The 9,948-nt window shown below is 35.3% G+C and overlaps 1 protein-coding gene across 2 annotated transcripts; it reads left to right on the top strand.

The window, feature by feature from the left end:
• C3H2orf49 (chromosome 3 C2orf49 homolog) lies at window positions 1–7,834 on the top strand. 2 transcript variants are annotated; one of them, XM_074299702.1, is made up of 5 exons: window positions 1–161; window positions 2,735–2,901; window positions 5,436–5,802; window positions 6,978–7,055; window positions 7,441–7,834. In XM_074299702.1, the coding sequence occupies exons 1-4, from the start codon at window positions 63–65 to the stop codon at window positions 7,032–7,034; spliced, it is 690 nt and encodes a 229-aa protein (XP_074155803.1). In that variant the 5' UTR covers window positions 1–62; the 3' UTR covers window positions 7,035–7,055; window positions 7,441–7,834. The 2 variants fall into 2 exon arrangements, with proteins under 2 accessions (XP_074155803.1, XP_074155802.1); XM_074299701.1 differs by having other exon boundaries at window positions 6,978–7,834.
• The last annotated feature ends 2,114 nt before the right edge of the window (window positions 7,835–9,948 follow it).

The following is a 9,948-nucleotide window of genomic DNA, read 5'->3' as shown; positions in this document are numbered from 1 at the left end:
TTCCTGCCGGGCTTCTTTGCTAGGCATTGTGGGTGGCCGGCCGGGGTCTCCTGGAGACGACTATGGCCGGGGATGCGGGAGGTCGTGGTTGCCCAGGCTCGGAGATGCTCCTGCACCCGGAGCTGCTGTCCCAGGAGTTCCTGCTGCTCACGCTGGAGCAGGTGAGGCGCCCCCCGGCCAGCCCTGGGAGCGGGCCCAACTCGAGAGTGGGGTCCTCCGCCCCGCAGGCCGCCGCAGCTCTGGCCCTCGGAATGGGTCGTGATGGCGATCGCAGCCGCTCCCGGGAGCCCCAGCGGGCGTGTTCTCGTGTTCTCGCCCGAGGCTTGCGTGGCGACTTTTGCCAAACCCCTCGGCGTCTGAAATGGTTTTCTGGACGGCGAGGGGGTGCGGGCCTCCTCACTGTCATTCGCTCCACTTGAGCCTCCGGGTGCCAACTGCAGAGGCCCGGGCAGGCCTGCGGAAGGAGGCCTGTTAGGTGAGAATGGAGGTAGGGAATTACCTTAATGCTAAGAGTCCGCCTATCTGTGCACTGCCTCAGCGAGCCCAGGAGGTAGTTGATGCAAGCTTTATATCCCGTTATCCTGGGGAAGAAACTGAGGCTCAGGGTCTTGAGGGAAGGGCTGGTAAGTACGACTGAGTCCTGTGTTCTAGACTTTAACTCCGGCACGTTTTTTTACTGCATCGTGTTGCTTCACGGAAAGAAGGGAGAGTAGGAGCCGGGGAAGAGGGAGAAAGCAGAATAAAAAAGAAAAACTAAGGGTAGAAAAGGGGAGGATGGTAGAAAACTACTCAAAATGTGTCTATCTTTGGGTAGCCTGCTCTATCTTGGCCTTGTGTTCATTCTAGGACTTTCTTCCTAGTGATGCTTTCCAGTTTATCTCGTAGATATCTACTTTTTTGTTTTGTTTTGTTTTGTTTTCCCCCCCCCTGAGGCTGGGTTAAGTTAAGTGACTTGCCCAGGGTCACACAGCTAGGAAGTGTGTCAGAGACCAGATTTGATCTGGGGTCCTCCTGAATTCAGGGCTGGTGCTCTCTCCACTACGCCCCCTAGCTGCCCCAGATATCTACTTTGTACCTGGTAGTTTGCCTCATTTCTCCCGTGACAGATCGTGAGCTCCTTGAGAGGGGACTATCTTACTTTTGTCTCCCAGTCAGTATTTAATAAATTGACTGACACTTGGGGTTATTTTTTTCTCTACCCAATCTTACAGACTTAAATTTAAATAAACACAGTGTTGTAAGGTGAATTGGATTTTAGAAACAGGATTTAGAGTCAAAAAGATTTGGGGTTCATTTCTACCAGTTAAGTTGTTTTGAAACTAGGCAAATGATTTGACTTCTTTATGCCTCCGTTTCATCATAAGTAAGAGGGTAATTTTTACATTACCTAAACTATGTGACAGGCTTGTGATGAAATGACATAACATCTGTAAAACACTTTGTAACTACAGATTTTACACAGTGTGCACTTTTTATATTATGGCATATTAGTGGAGATCTGGAATCCCATGGTGGTGTTTTGTTTGTCTTTCTACTGTTTTTAATAAATATTGATCCAAGTTGATCCAACATAGAGGAAAAGCTAGCACGGAGCACTTTGTGTGCATTTGGAGAAATAGCCAGTAGTATGTTTAGAAGCGGGTGATACTTTGGACAATTGTGTTAAAAGATTGCTGCACTTACAGGCCTTCAAAAAAATGTAGGGTAATAGTACACTTAATTTCACCTTTGAAATTCAGCCTCAATTCTTGAATCAGCTCTGAAAAAATAAGCATTTCAGCTTCTTAGCTGGATTTTTAAGATTTTGAAATTGCTCTGTCATGTCAAGCTATGTATTATAGAGCACAGAGGTTGTAAATTTGAGTGAAGGGCTTGCTTCATTCCTTGTGGCGTCACCCCCCAGTGCTTAGCACAGTGTCTGGCACCTAGTAAGGCAGTTAATAAATGCTTGTTGATTTGTTTAAACTTTTTCATTTTTTTCATCTCATAACTGGGTTGGCAGTTGTGTGGGGGGGAATATAAGGTTCCCATTCTATTGATAAAGGGAAAAACTTATAATAATATCTTGTCTTTTGTTTTCCAGAATAGGGAATGAAGTGACAGAGAGACATAGGTGGGGTGTTCGGATGCTGTGTTGGAAAAAGTAAAACAAAACAGAAAAGCAATTGTTGATAGTGTGTACAGAGCAGATTGCTCTGATATACCGCTGCCAACCTCAGAAATAGTTTTTGAAAGTAGGGCTTTTGATTCTAGTACCAACTGCAGGTACCATTGATGAAAGGAATAATGCTTTTAGAAGCTGACATAACTGCTGTACTAGGTCAGACAATTGGTTGTCCAACACAGAATTGAGACTTTTAATGGCAATAAAAATAGGTTTTTTGGGAGGATGAACTACTCATTGTTAAACTTAGTGAAGTTCATACTATTGAATATTATTCTTTTTGTGTTTGTGTGGATAAAATGACCGATGTATAGTGCTAAGCAGTCTTTTTTCCCTTACAGGTAGAGTAGGTTTTAGGTGTAACTACTGTTTGCAAACTTGATACTGTTACAGTACTTCTTGCATTTTTTCACTATGTGTATCTTGATCTTTTATAATTGTTATTTTTAGACTTTTTTAGGAGAGGTGAGGAGGAACTTTTAGATTATGAGAATGGCCTAAAAGCTTATTTCAGCGTCATTTTAATATTAACAATGTTAACAGAAAATATCTTTGTTCTCTTTTCTGCAGAAGAATATAGTTGTTGAAGAGGAAATAAAGATCAACAAAGATGACCTTACTGATCTCTATGTTCAACATGCCATACCATTGCCACAAAGGGAATTACCAAAAAGTAGATGGGGGAAAATGATGGAAAAGAAAAGAGGACAAAATGAATTGAAAAATGAGCATAAAAGGTACTTTTGTAGTTCTTCTGGTTTTCATTTCATATAGTTTGCACCTTTAAAAACATTTAAAATGTTAGAAAAATGTATGATGTCAAGGTAATATCAAGTCAAATGTCTCTTAGGATTGAAGGATTGGAATTCTATAGAATGAAAGAAGTATGGTTTAACACCAATTAGTGTAAGAAATGCCTGGATGATTCTGTGATTGCAAGCTCAACATGGAAGCTAAAGCTAATAGAATCTTGGACTTCATTAAGATATTGGACATCATATAGGATAAATACCTTGGTTGGATCATAGTTAGAATATTTTCAGTTTTGTGAACTGCATTTTAGGAAATAATTTTTTTGTAGGCTGAATCATGCTCAGAGGAAGTTAAACAGGCTGTTTAGAAAACTGGAAAGTGCTGTAAGAAACCCAGTTAAAGGAACTCTATATGTTTAGTCTAGAAAAGAGAAAACTTAGTGCACTGGAGCTATGTGAGAAGAGACATGATAGCTGTCTTAAAGTATTTGAAAAGGCTGTCATGTGGAAAAGAGATAATGGACCTACGTTAAATCCAGAGCATGGAACTAGGAGCAGTAGGTAAAAGATGCATAGATAGTCATAGGCTCAATAAAAAGAAAAACTGCTAGAAATTTAGGGCTGTCTCAGTTAATGGTTTGGATGGTCAATTGGCAAGAATGTTTTAAAGGCTATTCCTGTTTAGATACAACTTGAACATCTTTGTGCTGACAGAGTTGGGCACTGGAAAAATTGACTGTATGATTGGGTCCATCTTTTTATTTTACTTTTTATTCTAGTTCTATGTGTTTTCATGAGAATCACTTCCAGATTGGTGGGAATTACACCAGAGATGATTGCAAATCATAGAAGCCCTTCTAGCTCTATTTCTGCTATGTATCTTTTAATAAGGGCTGACAGAGGATCATCATTTTTTGGTACATGTTGTATTGTAGATTGTGTCTAATTCAGGAAACAAGGAATAACATTCAGCTTCAGTTATAGTACTTTGATGTTTCAAGAATAGTGCCATTAGTTCATTGAATTAGAAGAATTGCTGAACAACATCATTGTTGATATAATTCAGGAAGTTCTGCTCTGTTTCTTAGCCACAGACTTCACAAGAAATCCTACCTGGCATCTCACAGATATATGCCCTTGATCACAAAGTAATAAGACTTGTAAGGAAATGGTAGATTGATCCACAGGAAATTCATTACTACTATTGGAAAGACAACTGAAAGCCCTTGCCCCAGTTGCAGTGTGTTACCAGAGACATCTTGATAACACAAAATCCATTAAATTGTTAATATTAATATTATTATCTTGGTGTCAAACTGGCTGAAAAGTACTATTCCATACATTTAATTTAATTAAATAGTTAGGTCTCTAAGTGTAAAGCTTTTTATTTGCCTGGTAGTGAACATGTTATTTTAACTCTAATATATCAACCTTTGTCTTAAGAGTGATGAAGCATAGAGGTCATGTGTCGCTATTGGTTCTCAGTAATTTGTAACATATGTGGTGGCAGTCATTTTAGGGTTGTTAATGAAAAAAATTTTTATATACATCTTACTGTAGTTGCCTGTTTTGATTTATGATATCAGTCCTCACATGATTCTGCTCTCTTTTCTGAGCAAAGATTTAATGATAACATAGCTATACTTAAAGAAAATCTGCTATGTGAAAGTCCAGATTTGCACAAAAAATTGATAGGGGGTGATTTTGGTTTATGATAGGCATCACAGTATAGTTTTCTTCAGGTTCTCATACATTTAAAATTATTTGATTTATTAGAATGAGCTAGCTAACCTTTTTTTTTTTTTTTTTTTTAAATAAACAGATTTCCATAAATTTAAACTCTTTATTGTGTTAGCTACACAAATGAATCTCATGATCACTTTACCATTAAATCACTTTATCATTAAATGTATAGATTAGCTACCGTCAATTAAAATATTGCAGACATTGGATGTGATGCCACTAATAAGGCTTTATAGCAAATACACAATTGCTTTGTAGATCTTTTATTTAAGGAAATGGAATTAGTATGATACATTGACGATAGATTTTGTTAACACGTCAAAATCTTAATGTATTCGTATAATTACTATCTAATCTAAACTACTGCACAAGGCAAAGGCAGCAAAAGAAGTAAAACCTATTTCTAAAGAATTAGGAAAGTGTCACTTATCTAAATTTTTGGAGAAAGTCTGATTCTTAGTGTACATTTTCTTTTTTAAGCAATATTTTACTTTACATGCACAATTAAGTTGAGTTTCATTGTGTTGCTCATGTATGTACAAAACATTGGGATAAATTATTGATAATTAATTTTTTACATTTTGCAAATGTAAACCTAGTTTTTAAGTACTAGTTAGACATAGTTTTATAAATTCCCTTCACACATTGTTTCATACCTTCTTTGCCCATTTTAAAAAACAAAATATCTTATTTTGCATTTTAATTTCAGTTAATTGATTTACTAGTCTAGATGATATTTTTCAGGAGTTAAAAGTTAAAAGTTCTGTATTTTTCAGGGATATAAGTGTGGAAGGTTTACGGAAAAGACCCCTCATTGTCTTTGATGGAAATTCAACAAGTACAAGCATAAAAGTCAGAAAGACTGAAAATGGAGCTAATGATCGTCTGAAGCCTCCATCAGTAGGCATTACTAACAGTACTTTTAGGAAGTTATCAAATTCAAATGCTTCCTCCTTTATTCTGCCTTCCACCTTGCCTACAGACATTAAAGTGGAAACCAATAATGACACTAAACAAAACCATGTGTTAATGACTAGTAGGAGTACATTGGCCAACGTGAAATCACCACCTTTATCTCCTGTTGGAGGAACTACTGTCGTGAAATTAAAGAGAACTGCTCCAAAAGAAGAAGCAGAATCAGTGGTAGGTATATGATGGTTTTCATATTAAATAAGGGACCTGAAAAGTGAATGGTGAGGCTGGATGTCACTTGTTCATCTTGGATTTATAATGGTTCTTTTTCTTTCTTATTTTTGGATACTTTGGAAAAGTAAAAAATAACCATGTTTAGTGTCTTTAAAAAAAAAATCTCATTTACTTGTAGTCATTTATAATATGTCTTTACAAGAACTATTTTAGATTTTTTAAAAACTGAATTCTACTCTTAATTCTAATTTCATTTGTTTTTACTAGCAGAGAATTTTTTGAGGAAGGCTGTTTAAAGAAGTCAGTGTTATGCTTATTCAATTAATATCATTTAATAACATTTGAATGTTTAGAATTATCATAAGTTGACAAAGTTGTTGCAGAAGTATAATATACTTAATAATGCATCTGCTAGGATTTTAACTATTAAGGTGAATTTTTTGAGATGGGTTATTTATCTAGCTAGGTAGTTTCTCTTCATAAGAGTTTATTTTGTAATGCTCATGTGTGTATATACATGCATATGCATATATATGTTCACTATTTAGCTTAGCTTATTTCCCTAATTTGTTTCTTATATTTGTTAGAGGTATTTTAATTCACAACAAAGTCTTGTTTAATAAAGATTTCAGATGGGCAACTTGAAGACGGGCAAGAAATCTACTACAAATATTATGGTATATGATGATATAGTCTTAGCATTTGTACAAGTAATATTTTTGCACCCACCATGTAGTTTCCTTTTTGAGAGAGGGAATAAGAAAAGTTCTACACTTGTGATTTTTATTGGTATAGGAAGCTTCTGGTGAGGAAACCCCTTTCTACTCATGCAGATTATTTACAACTTAGTCTTAAAATGTTGTTAAGTGACAGTATATCAAGTTGGATTTGGAGCCAGATCTTCCTTACTTTGAAGCTAGCTCTCCAGCCCTATATCATACTACCTCTCCTTAAATTAGAGTCTGCTGTTAAATTTTCAGTTTTTTTGGTTAACTCTGTTGTGTTTTCCAGTATCTGTGGCATATGCTAAACATGAAATAAAATGCATTTCCACCAGATGGCAGTAGTAATCTATTGCATCATTATCTTCCTATATCTGTGGCTTTTGTATGTGAGCTTTTGTTTTCCATTGAAATACTTACAATAATCTGTTTAACCATTTTTCTTTTCAGAGTGAATTAAAACCAACAGAAGCAAAGAGGAAGATCCAACATGTTACATGGCCATGAATGAATGGGTTTCCCCAAAATGTAAATATATCTTATAACCATAGATTTCATTATAAAAAGGTCACATTTATTGACCAGTTTAAGTACTATATTTACAGGGGTTCTAATTGCTATGGAATTTTCTTAACAGGTTTAAGACTGCCTTGCAGATAAGTTCCAAAAATTTACCTTCCTCTTAAACATTATTCTTTGTAACCCTTCTCTCTCATACACTAGTAATCAAATAGGTAAAAATCAATATTTTTTTATTAAAGACCTGAAATGTCATTAATCACCTTGGCAAAATGACTATTTGCAAGTTTGATAATAGGCTTTCTGATACAGCACAGAAATAGCTTTCACCTAACAACTTCAGAATATGTGACAAATTTCTAAATTTTTGTTCATTTCCCATTCTTTATTATAGACTGGATTTCCTCTGTCAATGTGGAAGAATGTCACATAGATGTATCAGCACATATTCCTAATAATTCCCAAGATATCACCTACTAAGGTGATTTTACAACATGGTTCTAAATATAATCAGAATTTACCTACAAATTGCTGTTGCTTTTATGGTTTCTTTTAGCCATAGGTGACAAAAGGAAGCATCTATTCCTACTTTCATTGCTGGAACTAGTAATAATGGCAGACTGGTTTCGTTATGAATTTATTGGGTATGATAATGTTTAAAATTTACCCCTCTGTGGGAATTTACGTGTCATCCTTTGATCTATTGTCATGACCTGATAGTTGAGAAAATACAGATAATACTCACTGCAAGTGAATTTGAAATTAAAGAAATTTTGAACATATAAAAATGATCAACTCACATTTAATCTAAGGGCCTATTAAAATCGTAGCAGCTGTTGACAATATGTGCTATGGCAGGTACCCCTATTAGACATTGTCAATATTCCTGAGTAAGGGAAAAAAATGTATTAGTTGTATGTAGAGGTAAAGAGAAATAGTGTGGGATGAATAGGAGAAAAAATTTTGGAGCTAGAAATTTGCTACATAGGAAATATGAACTGCCTGATTTAACTCTTAACTAGGTATAACACTGCTGGTTATATTTTAATGGCCTGTCATATGAGTGGCCATTGTCTTAACTCTTTAATCACCAAAACGTATTAATTTATTGAATAATTTGTTTCAGTGGATATGCATATCTGATTTTGTAGTGGTAAAGAAGGATTCACTTTACATTAATATGCTTTACATCTAACTTTTCTTGAAAACATTGCTTACGTAAAGTTACTTGTATGGTTGATCTTCAACTTGGGGTAGGGTTTTTCCACCATTCTGTAGAGTAGAACCATTACCTTTTGATGCTGAGCTTATTTGCTTGAGTTTAGTTCTTAAGGAGCCTTACAAATTGTAATTGGAAAAACATTTTATTAAATTCTAATCCATGATTTCTTTTTTTTAAACATATACCCTCATCTAAGGCTGTATAACCTGTACTATGTATAGTAAAATAAATAAAGCTAGGTGGTGTTGATTTTTGGATATGTGATAATCTGATGAGCTGATTTATATGATCTTGGAGGGCAACTACATTCATAAATGTAAATGAGTATTTACACAATTGGAAATTTGGAGTAGTATGATAGATTATATTCTGTAGTCACATTTAGCTTTCATTTCCATTTCTCTCAGTTGAGTGAAAATTATCCTATTGGCAATTCTTAGTCAATGGAAACATTGTAATTGCTTTTATTACTCGATGAAATTAATTTCTTATTTGTGTGTTTAACATACAGGTTAAGTTGGTAATAACAGCTGAACTGTGTAACACCATTGCTTCAAATTGAAGTTTATATTATGATCATTCAGAGTAAATGCACATATGGCAGCACATTATTAAGCTATTTTTTCTGTTTGAAACATTGTGGAGAAGTCAGAATAGAAGAGTGCCATACCACGTACGTATGTAATATGAGCATCTTCTCAAGGTATAGATGCATTTTCTCTTTCTCCACATAATAATGCACGTTAAAGGACAGGTATTGGGGAGTAAAAAGTGTTGGAAGCTCTGTTTAATTTTTTGTGTAATGTGTTTATGTCTCTTTTTATGATGGTTTTTAAAGGATTTTGGAAAAACTTGATTTGAACTTAGAAGAACTTCTTTCCAGATATTCCTTTATTCAGTGACATTTTTTTCAAGTCTAAGTTTACAACTCATGCTACCATCCATGAGAGCCAGATTCTCTTAGTGTAGGGGTAGGCAATATGGTATTGGTGTCACTATGTTGTGGCCTGATGAAATTTTAGTGGCATTGTGTCACTTCTCTCATCACATAATATCTTTTTTCTTTGATTTTTTTTTTTTTTAATTCCTTTTTCCTTCCTCTTAAGTTTCCTTTCTTTTTCCAATTTTTTCCCTTTCTCTACTGCCTAAAGCTTGAGTCTTTCCAATGGATCGCTTGGGCATTTGACCTATTGATGACATTGAGGGCAGAAGGGATTACTTGCTCCTTCCTTTTCTCTAAGCTCTGGGTGTTGCTTTCATTTTTGAGCCAAAAGGCTCCTGTAACCTACAGATAGCATTGTAAAGAATATAAAATAGCATCACTGGTCTAAAAAAGTAATGTACCATTCTCATATCAAAACCTAGAAAGTTACTAGGCACTAGGAGAAGCTGGCTCAACTAATATTATGACCATGTTCTGTATGTCTTTATTGAAGCTCTTCACAATGTGCTTCTTGGGAAAAGGGTCCTAAAAGTGATCTGAAAGCTCACGAAGTAACAATTATCTTTTTAAAAGTTTACATTAAGTAAAAATACCAATAGATTGTCATAAATATGTATTAGCTTCCTTTCTTCACTATTGTGGATTTTCAATTACATTTAAATGCTGTAAAATGGTCAAAATGTTCTTTTTTAAAAAATGTGCTCTTTTACTAAATACTTGTGCAGGTTTTGTACTTC

Source organism: Sminthopsis crassicaudata, chromosome 3 (genome assembly GCF_048593235.1).
Source record: "Sminthopsis crassicaudata isolate SCR6 chromosome 3, ASM4859323v1, whole genome shotgun sequence".
Classification (NCBI taxonomy): domain Eukaryota; kingdom Metazoa; phylum Chordata; class Mammalia; order Dasyuromorphia; family Dasyuridae; genus Sminthopsis; species Sminthopsis crassicaudata.
The sequence above is the reverse complement of the archived record's forward strand: the minus strand, read 5'-3'. Positions and strand labels throughout refer to the sequence as shown.

Coding starts and splice junctions, on each gene's coding strand:
- C3H2orf49 (XM_074299702.1), top strand. CDS start 63: ATGGCCGGGGATGCGGGAGGTCGTGGTTGCCCAGGCTCGGAGATGCTC. Junction 162..2,734: donor TGCTGCTCACGCTGGAGCAG/GTGAGGCGCCCC, acceptor TCTTTTCTGCAG/AAGAATATAGTTGTTGAAGA. Junction 5,803..6,977: donor AAGAAGAAGCAGAATCAGTG/GTAGGTATATGA, acceptor TTTTCTTTTCAG/AGTGAATTAAAACCAACAGA.